This window comes from Ipomoea triloba, chromosome 10 (genome assembly GCF_003576645.1).
Source record: "Ipomoea triloba cultivar NCNSP0323 chromosome 10, ASM357664v1".
Lineage (NCBI taxonomy): Eukaryota > Viridiplantae > Streptophyta > Magnoliopsida > Solanales > Convolvulaceae > Ipomoea > Ipomoea triloba.
In genome coordinates this window covers 17,309,106-17,323,468 of record NC_044925.1, presented here as the reverse complement: position 1 = coordinate 17,323,468, position 14,363 = coordinate 17,309,106, and the positions used below count along the sequence as shown (strand labels likewise).

The following is a 14,363-nucleotide window of genomic DNA, read 5'->3' as shown; positions in this document are numbered from 1 at the left end:
GGGGGGGGGTGAATAGACTTGTATAAGATTTTGCAAATCTTTACGACCTCTCGTGTGTATTGAACTTAGGATGTTTAGGTTCGATACCTCACGAGGTGAAGACAAAGTTTTATGCGCAGCGGAAATATTATCCCCTTTTTGTTAGCACGAGTTTGAGTTAGTTCGAGAGGTGCGTTTATATGCAGTGCAATCGAGAGGTTAGCGAGAGATAAAAACAGAAAGTAAATGCAAGAGAGATTTTTAAGTGGTTCGGCCAACCCGCCTACGTCCACTCTTCTTCCAGAAACTCCCTGGAAGGATTGCACTAAAAACTTCCCTTTTTAGTACAATATCGAGCGCTTGAGCTTTGATCACGAAGCCCGCCTCAAGCCTCAGGTTTTTCGCCCCGCTTCTTGTTACTCCACCTCTCGAGCACTTGACCTTTGATCACCAAGCCCGCGTCAAGCCTCAGGATCTTCACAAGACAGCTCCCAGGTTACTCCGCCTCTCCAAGGTCTTTCTCCCCGCTTCCAGCTACTCCACCTCTCGAGCACTTGACCTTTGATCACCAAGCCCGCGTCAAGCCTCAGGTTTCTTTCACTCGGACAGCTGCCAGGTTACTCCACCTCTCTTGCTTAATCCAAAGCAAGGTGTTTTTGGTTGTCACAGTTGAATGTAACAGACTCCAATCTGACCACAAGCTATCGTTGAATCAACTTCGATGTAGAGCAGCTTTGGTCACCTTCTGGATGTATAACAGTTTAAGCTTTGTAACTCTCTTGAAACACTAAGATGTGTTTTCTCGCTGTTTTGAATATCAGGATGATATTCCAAGTTGAGCACTTGCACTTGAACGTTTTAGACAGACACTTCTTAAGAATTTCGAACCTCTTTTCTTTTTAACTCCTTTTTCTCTCTTTTCCCCTTTTTTTCTTCTCCGGTTTTCTTCTGTGTCTTTACGTCCTTATATATGAGAGTAGAGGAATAATTCCGTTGGAGGGAAAATTATTCCGTTTGAAATTTGTCTCCCATGCTGATCATGGGTCTTGCATATTTTCAGCATATTTCATGGAGTGGTGATCTTGTAACTTGAACCTCTTTGTCTTGTAGTGAATATTCCATAGTTCACTTTCTTGAGTCCATGCTCCACTTTCGTCTTTTGGTAAAAGTTACTCTTTTTATATTCCCATTATTCCTTGTTTGTAGGGAATCAGACCACTTCAGCATTGGTGCACCTTTTGACCGTTTGTGGTGGAAATCTGACGTGTCATCCATTTCCGCCCATTTTGAAATCTTCACGTTCGGCACCTCTTCATTATTCCATCTCCATGATATTCTTCTTCTCCAAACTTTAAGTATGACCGTCATTCAGCTTTGTTGGAGAATTGTTAGTGTATCGAGACCAAGGTTGATATCTTGATTGCTTAATGTCTCGAACTCAAATATCGAGAGGTCTATCTCTCGAACTCTGTTTATGTCTCGAACTGGATAACTGTATCGAGAGGTCCTACCTCTCGAACTCTGCTTATGTCTCGAGACTTAGTTGATGTCTCGCAGACCCTTATTCCTCCAGTGTTGTCCCATGCTTTCTTCTGATCTGTCTATATGATTACAACACACGAGACTTCTAAGATGTTCAAACAAATTTCCCTCAAGCTTAAATATTTTCCGAGTTGAGCTCAAAGTTACCCGGTTGTATTTTCGCTCTTGGTTTACTTGTCGAACTTACAGCGTTTTGCCTATGTATCGAGACTTGGGGATTTCTACTTAACAGTTGGTATCATCAAAACCTATTACATGATGTTCCTAACACTGTCAATGTTGGAGGCATCTGCTTTAATGGAGGACCCCTTCCCGGGACAAGTGGATTGGCAGCAGGGTGGTCTAACTCGAACTCCTCCTCAGGAAATAATAATTTCCATGCAAGTAAACATGTCTCCTTGTCGTAGAAGTAGGAATTTGCCAGTTTTACCTCTGAATTTGTTGGAACACTTCCAATGAAAAAAGGGTACATCAAAACCTGCGCGACCACCCTTACAAAAGCTTACCTGCCTCTATAGCTTTCCGAGTCACATAATCTGCAATGTTTCCCCCACAGCTTACCCCAAGAAGGACACATCTGCACAAGATGAGGATGCAGGAAGTTTTCATTCACTTGGGCTTTTAGCAGGGGTTAGGACACATCAAGTAATATATGAATTTACCTGATTAGAAATCATATGCAAATGGCCTCTTAGCATTCATATCAAGTAATAAATAAGTAGACTTCTAGGTTGTTCCTATTAAGAATTCTACATTGTAGAAAGTTCACAAACACCCACCCAAAACTGAAGAATTCAATGATCACAGATAATATAAATTTCTTTGAGGATCTACTACATCCTGCCAAATTCGATTGCTTCGCCAACCATTGCAGCACCTACAATCCATCCTCAACGGCTGCCGGGTACCGATTCTTTGGGGCTAACCTGTATCCAACTCCCAAAACAATCACATCGCACAGTTTTGCAATTCTCCTACAGAATAAATCATTCGCCACCGTATTGTTGCTCCCGCTAACAAATCCCCCAGAGTGAAATTGCAACATCACCGGCAATTTTCGAAGTTTCTTATCGGCCGGTGAATATCCGTTGTACGCCCCATTCTCGCCGCTTATCAAATTCACGTCAATGTCACGGCATCCATCGCTATTTCTCCGGACCTGGACTTGAAAGGACGGAAGTGCCCCTCAACTTCACGGCCTTCAAACGGGAGGACTAACATTGTCCAACTTTAATAAAGTTTGGGTAAAATATGGTCAAATTAATAAAACCGGACTAAATGTGTCCAATGCACCATAAATCTAGGATTAAAAAAGGATTTTACTCAATTTGTGAATTATGCTATAGTCGATGGACCATTTTGAGTATTTACTCATTTTAATTTATGGTTGGTTTATCTAGTTAGTATGATATACATAGGGTCACACTCCGATGAGAACATATCTGTAGAAGAAAATTAAGAACCAATCTTAGCCTTACATCTGTAAAAATCGAATGGATCAAATCAAATTAAAAAAATACGATGGCATTATTGTAATATTCGCGAACTTTAATGGGAAACTTTTAATATTATACAATGCACTTTTTAATAATAGACAGTGCATTTTTAGATAACTTTTAAAAATATCGACAAAAAAACTAAATTTTAAACCCTAACAAATAAAAAGTGAACCGTTAAACCAAACATAAAATGAAAACATCAAATAAAATCAAAGCGCACTTTGCAAAGTTCTCAAAAGTGCACTCTATAGTATTGAAAAGTACACATTAAAGTTGATAACATTTATAAACAATGCCCACTGCATTTTTTTTTTTAAATTTCATCAGAACCATGTGATTTTATCAAGAAGTAAGATTGAAATTGGTTCTTAATTCTCTCATGTAAGCAAGTTCTCATATGATCCTTTTCACGCGCGCGCGTGCGCCCACGCACACACACACACACATACATATATAGGAATGCACAATATTCTGTATAGGAATGCACAACTTCTAATAAGATTGATTTACTCCTAACTGTATATTTTCTAATATATATACAAAACCAAACGTAAAACCAAAACATCAAATAAACCCAAAAAACTAAGTCATAAACTTTGTATTATGCAAAGTGAAATTTTTAATACCATTGAGTACACTTTTTAATAATATAATGTGCATTATTTCTGGATAATCTTGAGAAGTGCACTGTATATTGCTAAAAGTTGCACGGTAGCATGATAAAGTTGACGAAAAATTACAAAAAAGTCACCGCAATTTGTTTCCCCAAAATTTCATTAGAATTGTACGATTTTTCTAGGTATAAGGTTGATATTAGTTCTTAGTTTTCTCTTCGGAGCTTGTTTTCATATGATCATCTTTCTTTGTGTGTACACACACACACACATAATCACATGAGAACATGTCCTTAGGAGAAAACTAAGAGCGCCAATCTTAGTCTTACATGTAAAAAAATTGGAAAGATCATAACAGATTTTTTTAAATAGTATAGTGGCATTTTCGTAATTATCACCAATTTTACTATGCAAATTTGAACACTAAAATCTACATTTTTCAAAATTTTCCATGTTTGCACATTTAGTATTAACATATTGCACATTTAGTATTAAAAGATTGCACTTACAAAAACGTGAAAGTGCGTTGCACTTAGAGTTTGGATTTTAGAGTTTATGACTGCGTTTTCTGTTTTATTTGGTATAGGGGTTCACTTTTTACTACTTAGGGTCTAGCATTTACGGTTTAAATTTAAAATTTAACTTTTCATTGACTTTTTAAAATTTATCCAGGTTTGCATGTTTAGTTGTCACAGATTGCATATTTAAGGTTGTGTTTGGTTCATGGGTTTGCACACTAGGAATGAGAATCAAAATCGTAGTTAGTGTTTGGTTGACAACTTTTAAAACACAACTATGGATTTGATTACCCTTCAATTAAAACCCCATGCCATTCCTTAATTAAAAACGAGCATCATTCCATCTTAAGCATTTCTCAACCTACTGAAGCACAAAGAGTCAATATCGCATCCACTGAGGCTCGAACCCACCCCTTTCCATATTTTTGTATTTTAAAAACCTTTATTCCTGTTATAGACTCATACATTACCAAATACAAATATTGATAATCATTTCAATTCTACCATACTACCAAACATGCAAAATACTTCACCAAAATCCATTATCATTACCAAGTATTTGATTCTCATTCCGATTCTGATTCCCTTTTGTGAACCAAACACACCCTAATGGCACATTTGGTTTAATTTGCGAATAGGTCTTGAATGGAATAATATTCCCAATAATATGTATATTCCTTTGTTTGGTAAAAACTTCTATTTCCATGAACAATGTTCCTGGAAACGACCTATTCCCCTTGCAAGGGGAATAGAGATTCCTAGCCTCCCTAGGTATTAGGCTATTCCTGAGTTCTCAGGAATAACCTAAAGTTGCTATTTCCTATTTTACCCCTCAATTAAACCTAAAGTTTACATCTCTTTTAGGTTCAAACTCTTCTGCCTTCGCAATATATTTTCTGATTCTATGGTGAATGTATATGTTGTTTAATTTGTATATGATTTTTTCTATTTGTTGGATTTATTTTATAAATAAATAAATAAATTTTCACACACGCTCTATATAAGAGAGACTAGATTTTAACAAATAGTCTATACAATGTCGATATAAACTTTATGTAATTAGAATATTAACTTTATGTAATTAGAATACTACTACTACATATTTACCAAGCAATCTAATATAATTCATAAAGTCTATTCTTTTCGTGAACCAAATAATAGAATACAATTCATATACTATTCCTTGCCTATTTCATTCGTTATGGAATAACATTCCTATTAACTCAAAATCATTTCGTTAACCAAACGTGCTGTAAGTATTCAAGTTTGCAAAGTGAAGTTGACGATAATTACAAAAATGCCACTGCATTTTATTTTTAAAATTTGATCTAATCCGTCCGATTTTTATAGATGTAAGGCTGAGATTGTGAAAAAGGTATATAAAATGAAGCCGACATAAAAACCATCACTGAAATTATATAGAACATATAAGGGTTTTTATGATTTCAAAAATACATTTATATTTTTCTAATGCTAAATTTTTTAAACAAAGTTATTCAAAGAATTAAAATAAAACGAAAATAACAATAACAATTATTAGTCACATGTATTATACACACTGAGAATTGACAAAAACTTACATTATATTCATCACATGCTATTCAAAAGACTCACCAAGGCAAAACTCAACCTAATGCTAGAATTTTAAAATAAAATGGCTTATGGAAATCAAAAGGTACACAAAAAAATTAATTTTTTTGAGATTTTTAAACCATTGTAGGATATCAGTCCCTTCCCTACATTTATTTCCAACATTGTCCCCAATATTGTGAAATAGGAATGAAGAAGAGAAAGAAATTCCTCCATGGTTCATTTTTTTCTTTTGTGCAATTCTCATTTGGCATTGCAGTTTTTAAATGATAAGAAGAAATCACTTTTTGAGCAACGTATCGCCATTCAAAAGATTCTCCTTTCGGAATTTATCCAACTCCAACTTATGTTTTTGCACAACATCCAAAATATTGATTAGATTTATCAGACAAATCCAAAGGTTTCAAAATTGAAAACTCAACAATTTCATCAAGTAGAGTCATGATCAATTTTTCATTTTGAACATCAAAAGGGATTGGGGGCACATAAGTTTGGGAGGCACATAAGGATCATCATATTTATAAAATTTAGGATCATCCTTATCAACAAAAACACCATCATCAATTTTCATTTTCTCGGCTACGTCAATTTGTTTAGGATTGGTATTGTCTTCTAAATTGTTTTCAATTACTCTATCACTCCTTAAAACTGTTATAGCCTTAGCTTCGTTAGGTTGACTAGGTAACTTACTTGGCAGTCTGGCACACATATGTTGTTGTAAAGCTTCAACGATTTGGCCCACTTGTACTTCTAGTTTTCTCAAAGAAGTCTTACTTCGCTGGAATCGCTGCTCAATCACTTCTTACTACCTATTGCATACCTGCACGAAATTCTGTAGAGTATCCTCCAAAGATGGGCTTTTAGGTTGGGGTTAACTAGTGCAAACCTACATGAAGTTTTGCAAGGTATCCTCCAAAGATGGGTTTTTAGGTTGGGGTGGAACAATTGGTTGAAAATTATTTTGATTATTATTATCCCAAGAAAAATTAGGATGATTTTTCCAACCCGGATGATAAGAATGAGAAAACAGGGTAATCCCTAGGCCTTTGATTAAATGCATTATTTTGGTTCATATATACTCAACACAGAACACATATTTTTCATTTGTTTTTGTTAACTCATACATTTGAATAGCTAATTCAATATTGGAATTAACCTCATACATTTTTTTTTTTGTGGTTAAAAAAAAAAGAATTGTCTAAAAGTTTTTTTTTTTTTTTACTTTTATTGTCTACTCAATCAACACGGTCGTCTAAAGTCAAACAATTTTGATTCTAAATGCACTTATAATTTTTTCTTTATTACAATGTAGTATCTATTCACAATTACTTTCTCAACCTATTGAAGAACAAAGAGTACTCAATACCGCCCATGCACACCGCTCCCAGTGAGGCTTGAACCCATGACCTATCCCCCAACTATATATTGAAATCGTTTAGTTGTGGCTAGGAAGATAAAAGATGTAGTTGAGTATTTTGATCAAATCCTCCAAGTTAGCAATAAGGTCTTGAACATTTAAGAAAGTATGTAGCAGAGCTGGTTGATCTTCATTTGTTGGAGGAAACTCATTTTGAGGAGCTTGACAAATCATGGATTAGAAAATTAAAATTGGGTGTCTTGGAAATCTTTCAAGTATTTGATTTTTAGCTCTCTTACATATGACTCTTCTTTGTGTTTTTGTGTATATACTCTATAGTTAACATATTATATATGTGTAGTTAACAAATTATGTGCTTTTTAATTTATTTATATGTCAACTATCATGTAGTGTGATTTTATCTTGATTACCATTCTAAATGGGTGGTCATAGCAAGTTCGAATCCCTGTTTAAAATTAATTAAATTGGTCTTTTAAAAAAAATGGAAAATTAATTTGGTGATTATTAAGCATGGACCGGAGTTTGTAAACTTGGCGAGTACAATTAAAGGTGATCGACAATTTAAACAATTTACATAATGTGATGCAAGACAACTAATTGAGATAATATATATTCAAAATAATCTCTTGACTGGGTCATAATTCCTAAATTAGTCTTTGATTATCAATTCATTCAAAATGATCCATTTATGTAAAACTTTATTGAATCTTTGATTATCAATTCATTCAAAATGATCCATTTATGTAAAACTTTATTGAATGTAGTAGTGCTCGATGTAAGTACTGGACTAAATTGAGTAAAATTTTGTATAGTCAATGGACTATTCTAAGTGATGAATTGGTAGTCAAGGACTAAGTTGAGAATTATAGCCTATTCGAGTGACCATTTTAAGTATTAACTCATATTTATTATATTACTTCTTATTACAGTATATATATATATATATATATATATATATATATATATATNTATATATATATATATATATATATATATATATATATATATTGCATTCTTTTAATTATTAGTTGACTAATTAAAATGTTTATTTGGGTTAAATTTGATCCATATATTGCATTCTGTTCATAGTCAACAATTGCCTCCACTGAGACTTGAACCCACTCACATCATCCATGTGAAAGTGTGAATCAAGACACCAGGTGCCACTATACCACAAAGTCTTTGGCAGCTATCACATAGATTTATATATCATCGTTCTCTAATTATTCTGCATTATCGTCTAACAAGTCTCTTGGTTCATGATGAGTTTTCATGTGAGTAGGTCCATATGCCAAGTGACCAAATTGGCAAGTGGCAACTAATATTGAAGGACCAATTTAGTAAAAATGTGGTATAATGGTGGACATTTTGCTCCGCACGATAGTGAAGAATCAAATTGACAAATCGTCAATAATTCTGAAATTAAAAATGTGTTTTCCTCTAATATTAACACAATTAAAGCCAAAAATAAATGGGAGCTGAGCGAGTCAATCACAAATTTATGAGATTTGATTTTACATTTTATTCAGCATATATTATCCTTCCATTGTCAATGACCTTGTGGTCTAGTGGCACGAATAGCTCTCTCAGATGGGAGGCTATAGCGGTCTTGACTATTTATGCTTCACTAATTATGAAAAGATACTAATCAGTACTATTCAAAAATTATATGAACTGAACAAACCATTCGTTTGTCACTTACAAGTAGGACATGCAAGCTGAAAGCCTTTGTTTCATCTTTAAAAATATTCTCAAAATTTATTGTGGGATCGGAATAATAATACTCCATAATGTTTATTTAGAAAAAAAAAGAAAAAAAAAACAAAAAATTGTTAGTCACCTCCAAGATTCATCAATAGTTCAATACTACTAAATATATAAAGCCTAATTAATCAAAATTTACCAAAAGTACAAATTTGTCATACTATAAACACCTCACCTACCAACTCTACTAAAGATACATGTAAGAGATTGATTGAAGCTACAAAAGTCTCAATTAGGGAATAATAGTTTGATGGAAGCTAGTTGTGTTATCGAATAGCTTCAATTGCAAAATTTTCAGCTTGAGCTATAAAAATCTAATAATAACAGTGTAATTAGACACCCTGACCTATTAAAGCATGATTACACCGCTATAAATTAAGTCGTTCCAATAATTTCACCTTTCCCCTCGAAAAGAAGGCTAAGAAAAAGATTGAAAAACAAACCAGCAAAACAAATACATGGAAAGTAAGATGGAGTATTAATTTGTATGTATGTAACGAGGTAGTTAAATACTTAATATATACGCTCTCAACAATAACAACAACAAAAGAAAAACATCCTTAAAAACTACTTTTATTATTGTTATATATTTATTAGAATAATTATATATTTTCACATCAATATTGCATAACGCATGCTATCACTAACCATGAGATGATTCATTTCCGACATCTGCGCGAAATCTCCGGTGACCCAAACCCCATCCATTGATCCGTTGGCCGGAGGGCGGCTCAAGCAAGAAAACAACGACAACGGAGCCCGGAATATTCCATAAACTACAACCGAAACGCGGCGGCCTCTCCTCCGCCCTAAAACCGCCGCCGGAATCTCCGCCGCCGCCGCCAGCATGCTCTCGTCCGCCACCCGCGGGCTCTTCCCCATGTTCCCCAGGTTCTGGCTTATGACTGCAAGAATTCTCCACATGCTGTGCCCGCTGAAGCTTAGATAGCTTAGCTTGTGATTGTATTCACTAGTTTTGGTGGGTTTTTAATTTGAATTATTGGTATGCTAAGCTAGTTTGGGAATAATGGTGGTTTTTGATGTGCCTTTGATTTTTCTTGGCTCTGATCTGGTGTTGTGGGTAGTGGTGGTGAGAATTAGGTGCTTTGTGTATTTGTACATGCTAACCAATTATTATGTGTAGGAACTTATATTGATGGTTTAATCTCACTATGAATGGATGGATGTGGTCTAGGGGATTACTTTTTGATGTGATGGGTTTCAAGTCGCAAATTATACTGTGTACCATGACCAAATATTGTGTTGAAAGGGAACTGCAGTTGCGCGGAACAGAGACCGTTTCATCCGTTCAACACAACTGCAGTACAGTATCAGTTTTACACATTTGCAGTTCCAGGCGGATGAAACAGCCTATGTTCCGCACAACTGCAATTCCCTATCAGCCATGGTGCATGGTCCACGGTATAACGACCGGTTTCAAGTAACATCGACTTTGTTTTTTAGATTGATTGTTAGATTACACATTTAGGGTGTGTTTGGTTCATCGGTTTTTATATCAAGAATGGAAATCAAAATTATAGTTAGTGTTTTGTTGACAACTTTTTGAAACACAACTATGAGATTTGATTACCCCTCTAATTAAAAGCTCAATTCCCTAATTAAAAACGAGTATCATTTTATCTTATTAGTAATTTGATTTTAAAGTTTAGATTAGTGCTTTTAGATTTTTGTGTTGATATTTGTTTGTTTGTTTATATTGGTGGTTTGGATGCCATTATATTATGATTAATTGTCTTGATTTTTTTTATTTTTGTATTTTCAAAACATTTATTCTCATTATAGGGTCATACATAACCAAACAACAATATTAGTAATCATTCCAATTGCACCCTAGTTACTATCAAACATGCAAAATACTTTCACCAAAACCTATTACCATTAAAAAGTATTTGATTTTCATTCCGATTCTGATTCCAATGTGCAAATCAAACACACCCTTATTATATTATTTATATATTATATGCTTAATTTTTTCATCTACTCTATTATTTTTGGGGTGACGAGGGAAACCCGCAGTCACTATCCGAGAGTGTGCAATGAGTAAACTCCGCATTGTAATTCTAGCCCGTAAATGACCACAAGGAAGTAAATCAACTTAGGTTGTCTATAGTTGACCATCTCAAATCAAGAAGGATATGATTCGAATTCGTGAACTTGTAGTTATAAGTTTATATTCTTAGCCAACTTGACTGGGATTACCCTATATACTATGTTATTATTTGCATTCAATTTTCTAGAGAATTAGTGTCGATTTAGTTCTTAAATTGTGATTGAATAACGATATTAATTAGTTCTAATTATTTAGTTTTAGCATGTATAATTCTCAAATTTTTTAATTATGCTGCAATTTTTTTCTTCTCACGTTGCAATTTTAGTTTCTAATTATAAAGTTATGACTTATGACTGATCGAATAAAAGTTGTAATTCATAATTGTTTCGCATTTAAGGACACTAAAATTATTACCAATGACCATTTAGTAATACAAAATGATTTTCTCATATGAGAATTTATGTGTTTGAGTTTAATAATTAAGCTGAATGCCAAGGACCTTGTAGTCCAGTGGCATCAAATCCTTCCTTCTATATGGGAAGTGGTGGGTTCGAGCCTCAGTGCAGTCCATATTGACTCTTGTGCTTCAAAAAGAAAATAATAATAATTAAGCTGAACAGAGCTAAAATCGTTATTCAATAATAGGTCAGGGGTGAAAATGTAATTTTTTCCTATTTAATGAAAAATTATACCATTTGATGTAATTTTATGCAATTAAATTCTAATTTACCAATTGATAACTAACAAATGTAAAGATAAAGATGAAAATGTGTAAATAGTAAGAGATGTGATACAAAGTAAAAATAACATTTTTCTTAATTATTCTTTCGACTTTTTGTGGTGGGGCCATCATTAAGCCAACTTGCCGACAAAGTTTATTAATTAAAATAATTTTTAAAGAGTTGTAATTATTCTATCTCGCTTGTCTGTTTTATTATGCATGTTATATTAAATGTTCAATGTGTTAGGTCTTTATCAAACTTCTCCACTTAGAGACTTAGGTCCACTTGGTCAAATTAATGGCCATAGTTTAATCATTTGGTGAGGTCTCCTTAAACTTAAATTAACTAAGATTTTTCTAAAACTAATTTTTAAAATATTGATTCATGATAATCATTACCCAAATTATATTGCACAACAAATGTTAATCCAAATTGATGTCGTTCTATATTAAGTATCAAATAGTGCATCATATTTAATAACATTATCTTATATTATGTACATAATATTTATTCTATAGATTCATAAACCTAAATCTTAATGTACATAAACTCTAAACTACATGTACAAAATATATATTTCTATTCACTTTATAGCTAGTATATATAATAGCTAGGTTAATAATGTTGCTTCTATTGCATGTACATATATAAAAGCAAATCTTAATGTACATAAACATTATACCACATGCGTATTTTGTTTAAAACATTTATTCTGTACTATATTCATAATATTTGGTCTATATGATCATAAATCTAAACCTTAATGTACATAAATACTAAACTGCAAGTACATCATATCTGATCTATTTCTGTTCACTATAAAGTAAATTTATGATATCTTTCTATATATTCATAAAAACAAAACTTAATGACACTAAGCACTAAATGCAGGTACATCATATCTATTTCCGTTCGCTTTATAGTAAGTTTATAATGTTTCTTCTATATGTTCATAGAAACAAAACTTTATGTACGTATATGAACATTAAACTAAAGTAATGATGACTTTATGTATCTATAGATCATATTTAATATATATAATTTTATATGAGAAATGTATTCTTATTTTAGACCTTTTTAATGACATATTTTTAATGCATTAATTTTATATGTATAAAAACAAAATGAGAAAAAATAGGAATACATTGAATGCATGTTGCTACATGCATCATGGTCTACCAGATAACTATTGAATTATTACAAAGGCTCCCAGGACTTGAACCCAGACTTTTGGTTAATTTAGAAAAAACTCAAGTAATCTCATCAACAGTCCATGAATTATGAGACTATTTGATTGATTCAAAACTTATTTATGATTGGGATGAGTTTCTTGTGAGATTGTCTCACGAATCCTTAATTGTGAGACAAATAGGGTCAAGATGAAAATGTAATACTTATGTTGAAAAATGTAATACTAATTAAGAATAAAATGTTTGTTACTTATAATGTAAAGTGTAATACTTTTGATGAAAACTGTAATACTTTTAAATTAAAATGTAATATTAGAAGATCAACAATTTTGAAGCAAGAAAAAAACGTAGTAGCATTTTGATGATTATTTCATTTGAAATACTTTTAAATTAATATGCAATATTAGAATATCAACAATTTTGAAGCAAGAGAAAAATACGTAATAGCATTTTAATAATTATCTCAAATTTTGAGTACTTTCCCAGCAATATCAAGTGCATTATATTCTTTAATATCTAACAAGCGAAACTTTCTTGAATGCACTTTATATACAATAAAATGCACTTATAGTTTTGTACTTGTACATGTCAAAAAATGCGTTTGGTAGTGTTGAAAAGTGTGCTCTTGCACATATGTACCTGACACCCAAGTGCGCTCTTGCACGTCTGAAAAGTGAAGGTAAAAAGTTTTGATATTTATATGAGATTTAATGGGAGAAATTGACTCTTTGTGATTCATTTGGTTGAGAACGTAGCTATGAAATAACAAAGTCAACAATACTCAAAAAAAAAAAAAAAAGGGAGAAATTATCCCATAATTTCTGGATTATGCTGGATGCAATTAAGAGGCAGCAGTGCCAATTGGCATACTACATATATATTGAGCTTAATTCATGGTATTGAACATATATGCATGTGGCCATGTGGAGGATATATGATTTGGTATAAGTAAATAATCCCAAAAAGAATTGTCGCAGAGATGAAGAATGAAGCAAGTTGCGGCTGGGAATCTGAACTGATTGGCAATTATTTGTCCTTTAATTTATACAAGAAAAGTTTCAATATAAGTATAAACTGATGAAAAAATAACAAAATAAAGTTGGTGCTTTTCTTGGTTTTTGTCTTGCAAAGTGTATGCAAACTGTCACTTGATTACGACATTCCAAGCATATATATAACAAATCTTCAACTGCACATTATCTCTAGTTTTCAAAAAAAATCTCTATTTTTCTTTAATTTGTACCAATTCGTAATGAATAAGTACCATCCATATATAGTGCGGCTTTTCAAATATCCTACCTATCCTAGCAACAAATCAATAATTATCTAGATTAATTTTACAAGAGTTTATATATATGTCCAAAAATTTAAACTAACCAAGCACAAGTATTTATTAGACACGTACATAAGAAAGGAATGAATGTCCAAACAAGTCTTAAGAGGAATAAGGGAAAGTTAGTTGATTGGTGAGCTAAGCGTACGGAGCAATTGATGAA

At 32.8% G+C, this 14,363-nt stretch overlaps 1 protein-coding gene and 1 pseudogene across 1 annotated transcript; both read right to left on the bottom strand.

The window, feature by feature from the left end:
• LOC116033224 overlaps positions 1-4,619 on the bottom strand; it is a 14,960-nt pseudogene extending 10,341 nt beyond the window's left edge.
• Positions 4,620-9,339: 4,720 nt separating this feature from the next.
• Positions 9,340-10,010, bottom strand: LOC116032864. Its single transcript, XM_031275606.1, has one exon. It carries the CDS (start codon positions 9,806-9,808, stop codon positions 9,497-9,499), a length of 312 nt encoding a protein of 103 aa, XP_031131466.1. The 5' UTR covers positions 9,809-10,010; the 3' UTR covers positions 9,340-9,496.
• Positions 10,011-14,363: the final 4,353 nt, after the last annotated feature.